Source organism: Macaca nemestrina, chromosome 3 (genome assembly GCF_043159975.1).
Source record: "Macaca nemestrina isolate mMacNem1 chromosome 3, mMacNem.hap1, whole genome shotgun sequence".
Classification (NCBI taxonomy): Eukaryota; Metazoa; Chordata; class Mammalia; order Primates; family Cercopithecidae; genus Macaca; species Macaca nemestrina.
This window is the reverse complement of record NC_092127.1, coordinates 50,042,910-50,058,515: the sequence shown is the minus strand read 5'-3', so window position 1 is coordinate 50,058,515 and position 15,606 is coordinate 50,042,910. Positions and strand designations below refer to the sequence as shown.

General features: G+C 35.8%; 1 protein-coding gene across 3 annotated transcripts in view; it reads left to right on the top strand.

The window, feature by feature from the left end:
- Positions 1-11,628, top strand: part of LOC105493266 (N-alpha-acetyltransferase 15, NatA auxiliary subunit) — a 91,914-nt gene extending 80,286 nt beyond the window's left edge. For 2 of the 3 annotated variants that reach the window (XM_011760788.3, XM_071093016.1), the window contains 3 exons: positions 5,840-5,986; positions 7,142-7,239; positions 8,878-11,628. In XM_011760788.3, the coding sequence (XP_011759090.1) occupies positions 5,840-5,986; positions 7,142-7,239; positions 8,878-9,078 (446 nt within the window). In that variant the 3' untranslated portion in view covers positions 9,079-11,628. The remainder of the gene's footprint in view (positions 1-5,839; positions 5,987-7,141; positions 7,240-8,877) is intronic. The other variant, XM_011760789.2, reaches the window with a different exon arrangement.
- The last annotated feature ends 3,978 nt before the right edge of the window (positions 11,629-15,606 follow it).

The window sequence follows — 15,606 nt, the reverse complement described above, 5'->3', positions numbered from 1 at the left end:
CTGTCGCATATTAAATTAGCTAAGGGAAAAGCAGAGCTGTTTTCTTTATGATGAATGTTTTTATTTTAAGGATACAAGTATTACCTGATTTTGACATAGAATTATTCAGTCCAGATATTTGAGAATCATCTTTGTTTCTGTTTCTAAAAAGTTACATGTAAGTTGAAATTTTGAACCATATTTCGTTATGTAAAACTTCTTAGTAAATTGTTTTAAAATTGAAGAATCTCTTTGAAATGGACTGTTTTCTCCTTATTTATCAGTATTGTAGATCTGAATTTGCATGAATTATATTTTCTTAGCACAATTCAAGTCATAAACTTTTTTGTTACTTTAAAACAATTATCTGTGTCTTCAAATATTTTGGCAATCAGATCAATTAGTTTTATATTAGTTTTACTGTAAAGTAGAACTACAGAATTTTAGACCCTGAATGGTAGAATGTTACAGTAATTGTCTCTCATTTCACAGTGGGAAAAATCTGAGACCTTAAAAGATGACTTATTCTAGGTGTCATAGATAGAAACTTAATAACACAACAGTGACTACAGCCCACATCTTCATATTGTTTTTTCTACTGTAAAAACTGTAAATTTATAATAAAGTACTCCTGTAGTCAGGTCGTATTGTTATTGTTTGGATTTTTAAGTGACTGGTGGGGGAGAAATAGAACCTTTAACAGAATAATCTATAGAATTTGGAAATAATATTAACTATCTCATTGCCAACTCCATACATTTAAAACTGAGGAAATTAAATCAGGCATCCCAATCACCAAAAAAATGCTAAATTATCCCAATTTAGAACATCATTTTGGCCAGGTGCAGTGGCTCACACCTGTAATCCCAGCATTTTGGGAGGTTGAGGTGGGCGGATCACTTGAGGTCAGGAGTTCGAGGCCAGTCTGGCCAACATAGCGAACCCCCATCTCTACCAAAAAATACAAAAATTAGCCGGCCATGGTGGCACATGCCTGTAGTCCCAGCTGTTCAGGAGGATGAGGCAGGAGAATCGCTTGAACCTGCGAGGCGGAGGTGGCAGTGAGCTGAGATCACGCTACTGCACTCCAGCCTGGGCAACAGAGTGAGACTCCGTCTCAAAAACAAAAAAAAAAAACAAAAAAAACCACATCGTTTTGACTTTCAAGAAAGATTAGACTTAAATTATACTTACACTTGTCCAAAAAATAATTTGTGTTACAAAAACTGAATTGTAGTATTTTTCCTCAATTTTTAAAAATTATGAAAGTAATAATATAACCATATTATAGAAAGTAAAAGAGAGAATTGCTGTATTTAGTAGTTTGTTTCTCTTTAGTTTTTTTTTGGGAGGGGAGTATAAAAAATAACTTTGCAATCATGGGTCAGAAAATTAAGGATATAAATAATAGTTTAAATTTATTCTCAGTTAAGATGGAGTATATGTAAAGTATTTTCAAAATGAAGCATTTTCAAAAATAACATACACATTGTTATATACTTTATACATGTTTTCCTGAAAGGTAGTAAAATAACCTAAATCCTTTTGAGTTAGATACTTTCTTTGTAAATACAAATGTAAAGTGACATATTTAAATGTATTTGCTTATAATCAGTATGTAGATTGATTAACATGAGTGTTTTCTTTCAACAGTTGGTTTCTGAAAATTAAAATACACATGGGCGTAGAATGATTAATAGTTAGAACTACTGAGTATCTATACTGGCTATTCCCATTGCTCTATGTGTTCAGCTGAAATCATCACTTTACAAAGTGATCTAATTTTGACTGACTTTAGGCAATGAAATTAGGTTGTGATTATTTGCAGTGGTAAAGAGCTGTCTCTTAAAGGCCTTTAAGAAGTTGGGTAGACCGCTTCATTGCCTTTTTCGAAAATAAAGGCATATGTGAAAATACAGATATCCAAATAGTAGCATATTTGTTATACCCCAAGGGTTTCTTTAACTAAAATATTTAGTACTTTAAAAAAATATTTAATTTAGAAGTAAATTTTCAGGAATACATTTGTCATGTTAAGATACACTGTTGTAACTGCTTCTTTACAAAGAAACCCTCACAGACACCTTTCTGGAGAGTATGGAGGAAAACAGTGCCTCCACACCTATTTCATCAGTTGTGGAAACTTTGCTGAATGAATGTGGATTTTAGCATGGTTACTGGCACCCTCCAAATCTCTAGAATATGTTGGTTTAAAACAATGTTATTACTAAATGCCACATGCAATTATTTACCATATAGGAGCACTGTCTTTGTCTTATTATGAGAATGATTTAATACCCTTTGAAAGTTTTTTTATGATTTTAAATTTTAAAGTTTTAGGACTTAAAACAATTAAATTATATTTCTGGTCAGTGCTAAGTAAAAGATAGGCGCTTATATATTCTATTTGTCTTATTATTTTCTTAAATGTTTATATTCTCCTAAGTGCTTTTAAAATTAGCACTGGCTGCCTTGATCTACAGTGAAACTTAGGTCTTAAACTCATTTTTCTTTTATCTGCAGAGATTTTTTTTTATACTTATGTATCTCTCCTCCAACCTTCTTTAATAATCTAATTTATTGTTTATTATTTAAACCTTGTTTAATACTTATTAAATTATTAATTAAATTTTTTATTTTTTTAAGCTTTGTTTAATTTTCTCATTTATTTTGCCATTTTGAGTTGTAATCACTTACTAGGTTGTGCTGTAACCTAGTAGTGAACAGTCATTACCTCACACAAAATAAGAACATTTTCTACCCAAATTATTGACAAGCTAGCTAGCCTGAGAACCCTGCACAGTCCCTTTTGCTAAGAATCAGCCACCTTTTCATTGTGTGTTTTAACCATTGGTGCTTACTTAATTTATTCGTTCTGTTAATAAGCTAATAGCATGAACCAAACATTCCAGTTTAAGATGTCAAAAGACCTAAATCAAAAGCGCCTTAGAAAAGGTTTTATTCCTCTTCTCGCCCATCAGTTATTTTCCTTGATTCCCAAGACTTATTACTCTTTCGTGGAAGGTAATTGAGTTAGTAGGGGATTTTATACTTTCCTGAGGCCTTGATGTTTTTTGTCAGTTTTATCACATTCAAAGGCTTTTTAGAGTTTTTCTCCCCTGTCCACTAGTCTTTAGCAGTAAATGGACATCTGATAATCTGTGACATTTTCTTAAAGGTACACGTAAAATTTCATTACACAGAATTCCATAGGACATTCTGGGTTTTACTGCAGTAGAATTTTTTTATCCTTTTTGTAATTGATATTTTCCTGGAAGTTACAATTCTAGTTGTCTGGAACTGTAATTTCCAGGAAAATATCCAGAAAAGTTTAGGAGAAAATTAGTAGGCCTCAAACTTTTTGGAATCAGCTATTAGTGAAGTTATTTGCTTCTAATTTTGCAGAGTTTTTTTTTCCCGCAGTTTTAATTTTTCTGGGAGATTGTTTAATCTGATTAAAACAAGTTAAAAAAGATAATGAAAACCATAAAAATCCCTTGCCTATCCCTGTCTTCATCAACTATGATACAAACTATGCAGATACTTTCTACATGTAAAGTATCCTGAAAGCTTTTCAGGCAAACCAACAAGGCCCATGTAAATAATTTTTATTGTACAGAAGATACATACTTTTTGAGATAATTAATGTTCATTGCAGTTGGCTGTAACCTATTTTAATAACTTTGCTTCCTGTTCTCTCTCTATTCCTGCTTCTCCACTGAAAAACAAGTATTGTTAAATTGTCAAAACCAAGTTGAAAGTACAGCCATAAGTTAAGCTAAAGTATTTCACTATAGCTCATTTACTTGAACCACCCAGTTTTATAGAATAATAGAAGAAATGCTATTTAACCAACAAAGAGCATGTCAGTGAATTATTCAACTAATAATTATGTATAGAATATTTCACTTAGAAGATGTTTCCTACTGAGTTCATTATATTTTTTAAACTTAGATTAATGATCCATTGGCAGGATAGTGGGTCATTACCAGCACTCAAAAACCCAAAATCGAAATAGAATAGTGTAGAAAAAATCAGCATATGTTACGCACAGTAAGTGTTCTGTGAAACTTTTGCTTCACATAAGGTATGGATATGGAATATGTATTTGTCTCAGTACAAATACCCGACTGAAGTGAAAATTTGAAAGCCATCACCATAGTTCCCAGCCATAAGGAAAATCTACTTAATGTTTTCACACTATGATAAAATAGTAACTATGATTTATTGACTACACCCCATTACATAATTAGCACTTTTACACAGTAGCTTTTCCTTACTGTAAACCTTTTAGATTAGATATCACCCCAGTTTTATAGAACAAGAAATAGGTTCAGAGAGGTTATGACTTATCCAAGCCTGGATCCATACCCAAGTCTACTAACTTCAAAGCTCCAGACTCTCTATACCAAAATGATAATGAAACAAAGCGTAACTTGGATTCAATCCAGAGGAATTAGGGTCTGCTTTCTATAAATCCCAAGGCCTGGGAATATGATGACAACAGTGCATTTATTTATTTATTTATTTAGAGACAGAGTCTCACTCTGTCACCCAGGCTGGAATGCAGTAGCATGAGCTTGGCTCACTGCAACCTCCACTTCCCAGGTTCAAGCTGTTCTCCTGCCTCAGCCTCCTGAGTAGCTGAGACCACAGGCGCACACCGCCATGCCAGGCTAATTTTTAAATTTTTAGTAGAGATGGGGTTTCGCCATGTTGGCCAGGCTGGTCTCAAACTCCTCATCTCAAGTGATCCACCCGCCTTGGCCTCCCAAAGTGTTGGGATTACAGGTGTGAGCCACCGTGCCCAGCCTATTTATTAACAGGAAAATGCTTTGGTGGTCGTTGGGAGTTTATTATATAGTGATAGCTCAATATACATAGTTTCTGAAATAAAGGTCAATAACATCAACCATATTTTGTTTTGTTTTTAATTGAAACACATGTGCTTTACTTGGGTATAGAGGAAGATAGAAAGGGTGAGGAAAATTTGTTGTCTTCAGCATTACATAGTTGCTGTGATACTATTTACCAGGTAGGTTGTTGCTTTGCAGACTTTAAGGTCGAGGAGGGCAGCTCTAGGGGTTTAGAAGGCTGTGAAACTACATGTTTTTTCATCTACTTTGCTTACAGTTCCTTTTTGGAAATGAATCTTGTGTTAATAAAATTCTTTGAATGCCTTTAGAACACTAGATTGTTCTGCTGACATATATTCTTTTAAATGTATATTGCTAGGCATGATGGCTCATGCCCAACAATCCCAACACTTGGGGAGGCCAAGGCAAACAGATCTCTTGAGCCCAGGAGTTTGAGACCAGCCTGGGCAACGTGGTGAAACCCCATCTCTACAAAAAAATAGAAAAGTTATCTGGACATGGTAGCTTGCACCTGTGGTTCCAGCTTCTCAGGAGGCTGAGGTGGGCAGATCACTGAAGCGTGGGAGGTTCAGGCTGCAGTGAGGCATGATTGTGCCACTGCACTCCAGCTTAGGTGGCAGTAAAACCTTGTCTGTCTCAATCAGTCAGTCGATTTATATAGGTAAGCTCTTTTTGCAAATGTTAAATTATCAGTAGATTGTTTTTGTATATAATTGCCGTGTTTCATTGGCTTCATCATTAAGTAATTTAACTCCTACAGGCCGGGCGTGGTGGTGCACACCTGAAGTCCAAGCTACTTGGGGGGCTGAAGTGGGAGGATTGCATGAGCCTGGAAGGTTGAGGCTACAGTGAGCCATGGTTGTGCCACTGTACTCCAGCCTGGGTGATAGAGCAAGACCCTGTCTCAAACATAAACAAAAACAAACTTTTGTAAACTTTATCAGAGTATTCAACTGCTAAGATTTTATTTTTAATTTATTCAGCAGTGTGTGAAAGTAAAGATTTACCGGATACAGTTAGAACAGTATTAAAACAAGAAATGAATCGTCTTTTTGGAGCAACGAATCCAAAGAATTTTAATGAAACTTTTCTGAAAAGGAATTCTGATTCATTGCCACACAGATTATCAGGTAATCACTTTATTTTATCCTTTCTTAGCCTTCTAAAACAACTTCAGTAATTTTAATGAATCAACAATAATATAAGGTACACATTTTTAGAATGGAAGTGGCAATGTGTATATGTTACATTGTGATCCTATGAAAACAGGCAGCTTAAATAAGCTTCCTAAGCTGGGTACAGTGGCACATACTGGTAGTCCCAGCTACTCAGGAGGCTGAGGCAGAAGGATCACTTGAGCCCAGGAGTTTGAGACCAGTCTGGGCAACATAATGAGACCCTGCTTCAAAGCAAAACAAACACACACACACACACACACACACACACACACACACACACACACACACACACACGCTTTCTATACATTTTTAAATTTCTTACGGCAAAATAATGACTACAGATCAAGGTCAGTAGCCTCTTCTGGTTCAGCATTGGCATTACAAAGAAGCAAGTGTAACTGAACTTGAATGTATATCATAAAATGAAGGTAGAGTTTTCTTTAATTTCTTCTTTCATCTTTGGGGTCTTAAAATTCACTCAGATAGGACCATCCTCTTCCATTTCTCATTCTTATGTAGGTATCAGACTTGACAATGCTAAACACCTGAAATTATCTTCACAGTTTGTGAGAAACCTAAGGCAAAGGTCTGTGCCAATGAGCCAAAATCTGACCTTTATGGGACCACATAGGTAGTACTTTTCAAATACCTGGCTTAAGCCCAGCAGCTTTGTATGTCTTTGTGGAATCCTGAATTCAGCATTTTGGCTCACACTGTCAAGACAGGATAGTCCCCCAACCTCCAAATTATTCTGCTTATTTCAGAAAGAAGACTATCATGGTCCCACCACAAAAAGACAAGTATTACTAGAATGCTTGTGTTTCTTCATAGTCTCCTTTACTGTGCATGTTTTGCATATACGTTCTATTTTATTGGGTAGATATACGTGGTATACCTCTATCATTCTCTTACTTTGAATGGTTAAGCTAATCCCCTTAGAATTATTATTTTTTGAATAACAGTGTCTCAAGTAGTTGTTCCCATTCTTCTAATAAAGTGCCACATCCTCTGTGCACATGTATCTTGTTTGCCTTTTATATTTAAATAAGTAGAGGATAAGATGTTGGTTTTACCTTGAAATAAATTTCCCATTTCCCTCTCATTTAGCTGCCAAAATGGTATATTATTTAGATCCTTCTAGTCAGAAGCGAGCTATAGAGTTGGCAACAACACTTGATGAATCTCTCACTAACAGAAACCTCCAGGTAAAGAGTTTTTCATAATCTCTCTGTAAGAATACTGAACTTTTTTCACCAATAGAAATAACTGGTTATTTATACACACTGTTCTTTAAATCATTATGAACCTGGATCAGAAACAACTTATCTTAAAATTTATTTAGGCTACTTGGTATTCAGTAACTAGTTTCACATCTGTAGCTTGGAATAACTTTTTAGGAAATATGTTTTAATAAAATCATATATATATTCCATAGTCATTTTTGGATTTCACCTCATATCTGCATTTCTGAGCAAGCAGTGGTCTCAGTGAAGATTCTAACATGTTTAAGATGTATTTCGGCTAGGCGTTGTTGTTCATGGCCTGTAATCCTAGCACTTTGGTAGGCCAAAGTGGGCAGATCACTTGAGCTCATGAGTTCAAGACAAGCCAGGGCAACATAATGAGACCCCATCTCTTAAAAAAAAAATCAGATGTGGTGGCACTGTATTGCCGGCTACTTGGGGGACTGAGATTTGAGGATCACTTGAACCTGAAAGGTTGGAGTTGCAGTGAGCTGTGATTGTGTCGCTGTACTCCAGTATGGACAACAGGGCAAGACCCTTTCTCAAAATAAAGATGTATTTACTAGGGGCTAAATAAAAATGCTTATTTTGTAACTTGTAATACAATATGAGATTAAGTTAAATAAAAGTTAATATGGGTATATTGTAAAATACTGTAGTTTAAACTAGAAACAAATGGATAGCTACCTCATGTTATAATTTGCCAGATAAACATGTATATGCTGAAAGACAGTTATTAATATATTCATATAATAGCAAATTGAAGGCAGTATCTTTAAGAAAGAAAAGTTAGACTTATTAGTTGTACCATTTAGATTAGAACCTGGATTTAAAGTTCTAACCTAGGTCCTTTGTAACCTGGATTTAAGTTGCTTTGTAACCTGGCAAAGTTTGTAGGGATTTTTGTATCTGGAAACTAAGTAGCATTTTCTAAGTGAAAATATTAAGAAAGCAAATATGAGAAATGCAAGTCAACATGAATCAACAAAAAAGATAAGAAGCAGACTTACTTAGGGGTTTGGTTGAAAGAATTACTCGTTTTCATGAATAATTTTTCTTGCAAATAATCATTTCATGTTTGAGACACTCTTTTCTGCTTAGTTATTGGATGTGCCTTAAGATGCTCTTTAATTTGAACACAAGGTTGAATACAGTGTTTGAGTTTGCTGGCTGGTTCTAAGCTTTCAAAAATATTAAAAGGCATACGTGCAGTAATTGATATTGGCATTGTAAATCTAGATGTTTATACCCAGGGCCAGGCTAGGCTGAGGTAACATTGCTGCCTAAGGTCATTCACATGCTGAGAGTGAGCGACTTTTTAAATATAGCACCCTGTATACCTTGCTTGCCTCACCATAGTCCCATTCCGGTTTCTACAGTCATCCCTGCTTAGCCTTTTGTATAAATCCTGCAATTCTGGAGAAATGGTTAAATTAGCCCTTGAAGAACATTCTAATAGAATGTATATCCAGGAGTAAATAGCTAAATATGTGTATTTATTTCTTATTTTAGAAATCTCTTGCTGTTGAAATGTCTAATAAATTCACAGTAAGAACCTTTTTTTGACCAGTTATAACATGACTTGTTTTCTTTCCTTAGACATGTATGGAGGTATTGGAAGCCTTGTGTGATGGTAGCCTAGGAGACTGTAAAGAAGCTGCTGAAGTTTATAGAGCAAATTGTCATAAGCTTTTTCCTTATGCTTTGGCTTTCATGCCTCCTGGATATGAAGAGGATATGAAGATCACAGTTAATGGAGATAGTTCTGCAGAAGCTGAAGAACTGGCCAATGAAATTTGAACATCACTAAACAAGCAAATGGAATGACTTTGGACCATATCTAGTATATAATATTTTTGTCACGCACCTGCTGCATTGCTCTAACTTACACAGAATGAGAGGAGTAAATGTTCTTGCCTTCAAATAGTGTTTTACGTTTTTTATCCTGCTGAAAAAGTATATATAAAATATCTAACATTACAGGATAGAGGTTCAGTTTCTTAAAAAATTAAAGCTGCTAAAATTGAGTGGTTAAAAAAGATACCTTATCCTATTCCTACCCACCCACCCATGTTTTTAAACTAATTTATATAAAATCTGGAGGCTGTTACAACTAACAAAGCAGGTGTGTGGCAGAAATATTACTTTAAATTTGTCTTGTGAGATTTTACTATATCTCAGACAGCATAAATGCTGTTTTAGCACTGGATTCTTTCACTGAGCACAAAGAGTTGTTGGGGCTTTAGCATCTGACTGATTTTGTTACGGGGTTGATTCTGACCATAGGAAGTATGCAATGTGAATCACTATTTACAGAGAAACCTACAACAGATGCTTGATGTTGTAGAAACTGGGACATATAGATACCAAGCAAAATTATAAGAAACCTATAAGGTGTTCAGTACGCTTGTGTTTCCAAAATTCACTGTACATGATCAGTTTGGTGTTCTTGTACCACAGTTTTTAACTGAAGGAACCAGTTGTAACAGTCTCAATTTTAACTAAAACTTGAAGAACTAAAACAACAATGCAAACCTTTCAGCATTGTTTGGCCAAACTTGTTAAAACTGTAATGCAAGAACCAAATGCACTGTGATGTGGCACCAACTAATTAGCAAGCATGAATTTTTCACCCAAGAGTGAAAAAAGGAAAATCTACCATGGCTTGAAGTTAAACAGCAGAACTCCTGACTACCATTCTATGACTGATCAAAAGACTAATAGTTAAAAACCTCAGCAGGCCTTGTTCACGATATGCAGAAAAAAAAGTGCTGCAGTTTAGATACCTCTGGAATTTTTCCACAGTGTCACAGGTTTGTAATACTTGAAGCCCTACATTTCTAAGAATATATTTCTTGCTCAGTCGTTTCAGGCAAGCCCAAGACTTTGTAATTTTTAAAGGGCCCAAGATTTTTTTTTTTTTTTTTTCAAATAACAGACCAGCTTCTTTTTCTTGCAGTTACAGATGTAATTTCCTTTTTGTTGTCAAACATAAGGTACCAAATATGATGCAATAAATTGTTTTGAAAAACAGTTGTGTGAATATTTCAACTAATCTGTGTTGGGCTTCTGTGAAATACACAGGTGGAAACAGAGGTGCAAGCCAGAGGCAATGTAATAATGCTGTAAGGCTAGTGCAGATGGGAACTTTTTAGAAGGGGCTAAGTGCTGGTGTCAGGGAAATTCTATAATGAAGTAGAATGCTGCTCCTGCATTAAGATTTCATTGAAGGCAAGGATGGTGGCAGGTACTATGAATGTAACTCATAATTTAAAAGGAAAACTAAAAACTATTTTGATTGGGAAAATGAGCCTTAATTTGTTAAACCTATACACTGAGAACTAGCCTCAGGCTTAATATTCTCATTGCATTTGCAGGATCTGAGCAAATAAGATTAAGTAAAATGAATCAATTGTATATATAATTGACCTTTTTGTGGAACATGTAGTTTATAGAAAGTATACTCTAAAGGGAATTTGCCGAAGACCTTTTACTGACTGAACAGTTGTGCTACAATCAACCTTTCATAGTACATAACCTGCATTCCACATCCCAGTCTAACAGTTCAGTAGTGATGTAAAGAGAAGTACAAACTGAACTCCAGTGCTTTGTTATGTTTTATTAACTGGCCCTGTCTCAGGAACATCTTAACAGATGGCAAAAAAACAAAAACTTTTTTTCAACTCCTATGAGTGGCAACTGAAGTTTTTATTGTTGGGAAAGAACACTAGTCCTACCTCTGCCACTAATGAGGTGTTTGGAGGAGGTACCAGCCATATAATAGGGGGTGTATGTGTGAATTTTGTTTAAACTCTACTGTATATTGAAATGAAATTCATCTATTTGTCTTGACAATGTTCAAATGATGTAGATTGTCTCAGAATGAATATTCATAAGTACTCAGAACTCTTAAGATGCAGATGCCACCCGTGAGGAGCTAAATTCCTAACATGTATATTGTATTCCAACCCAATTTTACTGGAACTATTGAATAAATCTTTTATTTTCTTTCAGGTTTACTTGATAGTGGATACATTGGTGTCAGAGGACCTTGACTGGGTTCATTTTATGTCCAGACATCACCCCTGAAACACTGTACTGTACTATCTTGCTCTGAGTAGTATCAACTGGATCGTCTCTCATTTGCCTCATTCATCCTATTAATTTCAAATGATACTGTGGGGGAAAAACAGGGTTAGAAAAACAAGTGGAAAAAATGGAGTGATGTTGTAATCTAAACAAGTGCCTTATGTTTATTGCTAAGAACTGGTGTTACCAACCCTTTTGAGAAGAAAGGGTCTCTTGACCTGTATTAACATAGGAAAGTAAAGTTCTTTTTGTTTTTCTTTATATTCAGCTACTCTTGTCATTTCTCGTTGAAAAACTAAAATCTAACTAGGTTAGTTTACTCAGCTTTAATTAGATAGTTGAGTCATATATTTTCAACATTTTTCTGTATCTTATTTATTATGCACAAAAATAAAGTGTGATCTCTAATAGCATGGCTAAAGGTAATGCCAATATTAGTGAATAGCTTTGTTGTGGGCTTTATCAGGCCCTTGTTTTTCACAGTGTTGTTTGTATTCCCATGTTGTATTGCTATTGGAGCTGTGAAATGAAAGCTGTGACTTTATGAAGAGATAAAAAAAAAAGTGTGGTCCAGATTCAGGTAGGTTGTGATAAGTTCAGGGAAGTCTTTTGTACAATTTCTAAGAATATTTCAGTTACCATGTATAGTATTTGCGAAAAGCTGTAACATCAAATATTGGACTTTGTTGCAAGATAGGTATATACTGGTGTCAGATAATTAAAGCCTTAAATTTTGAAATGAATCTTTGAGAATTCAAAGACTGACCTTTCAGATAGAAGGCAGTCTTTCTATTACAGCTCATGCCCCACTTCTTTAAATTATAGACAAAGTTTCAAGATACCATTCTGCTATCATCTAAACTTTGCTGAACTATACTACCAACCTACATTAAAAACAAAGTCCCATGAAATGGCTGTGTTAAACCATAGTGAGCAGAAACTTAAATTTTGTTCTAATTTTGATGGTTGAAAAATTTCAACCTGTAGCAATAAAACATTTTTGGAAAAGATTACTGAATTGTACTTTTACCTTTCAGTATGCAATCTGAGATGGATGTTGAAACTAAAATATTGGTAATGTGCAGGAGGTTCTGGAGAAAATAATGCTGGTATTTTTGTTTTGTTTTGTTTTTGAGACGGAGTTTCGCTCTTGCTGCCCAGGCTGGAGTGCAATGGCGCGATCTCGGCTCACCGCAACCTCTGCATCCCAGGTTCAAATGATTCTCCTGCCTCAGCCTCCAGAGTAGCTGGGGCTACAGGCATGCGTCACCATGCCCGGCTAATTTTGTATTTTAAGTAGAGACAAGGTTTCTCCCTGTTGGTCAGGCTGATCTCGAACTCCCGACTTCAGGTGATCTGCCCACCTCGGCTTCCCAAGGTGCTGGGATTACAGGTGTGAGCCATGGCACCCAGCCAATAATGCTGTTTTAATAAATCAGAAGAGTATCTTTTATGTGCCATCTTGGTTATATAGTATATTCAAACCAGCTGCCTCCATCAGGACACACCCCCTCTTTTGTTGTTGTTTTGTTATAGAGACGGGATCTCACTATGTTGGCCAGGCTTATTGATTGTGAACTCCTGGCTTCAAGCAATCCTCCCACCTCAGCCTCCTGAACAGCTGCGATTATAGGAACAAGCTACCATGCCCAGCTTAGGACACACCCCCTTTTATGAAGATATATTAAAAGTAGGGAGAGGGAGCAGCATATTATAGGAAAGATCTAAAAGTTTCTAGCGCCTCAGTTTATCCAGTTGCCTTTGAAACAATGCTGTCTTGGGATTGTAACCAGAAGAAAGAAAAAAACTGGTACTATATAAATTAGAACTTTTACTAACTTGTAGTCTTAAATTCTATGTGCCAAAACCAAAATATAGACTTTGATTCGAGGGTGCTTATACCAAAAGTAAAGTTGATACTTGGCAATCTAATAAAACTATACTGTGGTTCTTACATTTTAAAAATTAGGCCTTTGTCCCTAGTTTAAGGGTCTGCATTATCTAATAAAAGTGGTATAATTCTTCCTAACTGAAAAAAAGATCTTGGTGGTGAAGATGTGATGGAAAATTTTCTCTGTGATATAAAGGTTCCTGCTGTTGCTAAATCTTCAACTAGGTCTCAATAAGTACAAATTACCCTCTCAATTAGAAACAAGGTAGGAAGTGAAGGGATTTTTGGAGTGTGTTCTGGATCCCGAGGCTTGTTTTCTGCTAATAATTACATTTATCTTCTAATTTAGTTTCCGTGCATTGTCTAACAAAAACAAGAAGCGTCTCTTATTCTATGGCTGTCTTCCCAATCTACCATGGTTTCCCAGCTTTGGGCTTTTATAAGTACTGCTTGTTTACTTTGATCTGCAAGCTTACCAAGTTCATTGTCCCGTGCTTAATGCCTTATCACAAATGGGATAGGAACTGGTTTCTTTCTAAAGTGATCTTCCAAAGCTATCTGATATTTCTTTATCAGTAGTGAAAAATTAAATTGGCTGCCACTTCTCATCTCTTTTCGAACTACTTATTTGCCTTCAAGTAATCATGCTGTCACTTGATGTCTTTAAAAATGAAAAGGGAACCATTTAAAGAAGTAGATAATAAACCTGTCTCTTAGATTCTTCCCTTTCCTTTCAAGTTCTGAACTCTGGAGTACTAAATACTAATTCATTCCTTCAGTGACTTAATAATACATTTACTATGCATTAACAATAAAAGTATTTAGAAACGTATTTAACTAGCATTATTGGACAACTAACATTTGTTCGGGAGTTCATAGAAAAGGACCTAAGAATAAGCCAGTTACTTCACTTACACCTTTTTATAAACAGTTTTAGTTAAAAGCCTACTTGGTATTTCAAGCATTCCATTTCATGTCACATTTTTCATTCACCTGCCAGGATGCTTTTTATTTGAGAAAAATATCCATTTATGATATGAAATTAAATGTTTCAGACTCATCCATTTTTAATATGATGTATGAAATCTTAAGGGTTTATCCTGGGTACATTGTGGTATAAAAGTATAGCGACTACGACAGTATATACAGATTGTATAATAGCTGTAAAAGACTATTAACTTTTAGGTCACCTGCCAAGGCCACAATTTTTTATCCTTTATCTATTGATGTAGAATATTCCCGTTCATCTTCTTGTCCTTCTCTGTTGTTCTTAAGGAATTCCTTCAAAATACTATCAATCGATTATCGTGTATATATGCTAGGAATATATTTCTCACATCTAAATTTTGCTTTTTTCCTATAGTTTGTCAGAGGAATGGCTGTGAATGGATGCCTGGAAGGACCATCCTCTAAATTTCTCAGTTGCCTGTTCATTGTGGCATTGGTTGGCAGTGAATCTACTCATCTTTTATGTCTTTAGCAACCAGCCACCCAGGTAACATCATGCCACTGGAATTAAGTTACTACAAGGATTGTCTCAGTTTTTCATCTTTCAGACAGTATAAGAATACTGGTAACATACACACCTACTAGAAGGCTCTGTTTTTCGTAGCCCAGTATCTCCACTTTTAATCATTACAAGTAAGAAGACAAAAGGTAGGGATATGCTATGATTCTTTCTGGACACTTGGCTCACAGTGTCCATCACAACAAATAGCTGTGACCCACAGTTAATCTCTACTGAGGCTAGGCAATTGAATCCTTTAAGTCATAAATTTAACATTGGTTGTGTATTAGAATCTGAGTGAACTGTAGAAAATAAATCTTAATGCCCAGGCTTACCAGCAAAGATTCTGACTTAAATGATATGGAGTCAGGACTACGCATTGGTCCTCCTTTATTTTCTGTCCTCTCTTTTCCTCCCCTCCTCTACTTCCTTTCCTCCCTTCCCCAGTGATTCTAAGGTACATCTAAAATTGAGAACTATTGTCTGATGAAGAAGTAGTTAAAAAATGCTTTATACTATTGGTTTTTCTCCTCAAAAAGATCAGAGGACAGAGGGGCCAGGTGCAATGACTCACGCCTGTAATCCCAATACTTTGGGAGGCCAAGGCGGGTGGATCACCTGAGGTCAGGAGTTTGAGACCAGCCTGACCAACATGGAGAAACCCCGTCTCTACTAAAAGCGTGGTGGTGCATGCCCGTAATCCCAGCTACTGAGGAGGCTGAGGCAGGACCTGGGAGGTGGAGGTTGCAGTAAGCCGAGATCGCGCCAATGCACTCCAGCCTGGGCAACAGGAGTGAAACTGTCTGAAAAAATGATAATAATAATAGTTGTCATAGATAGA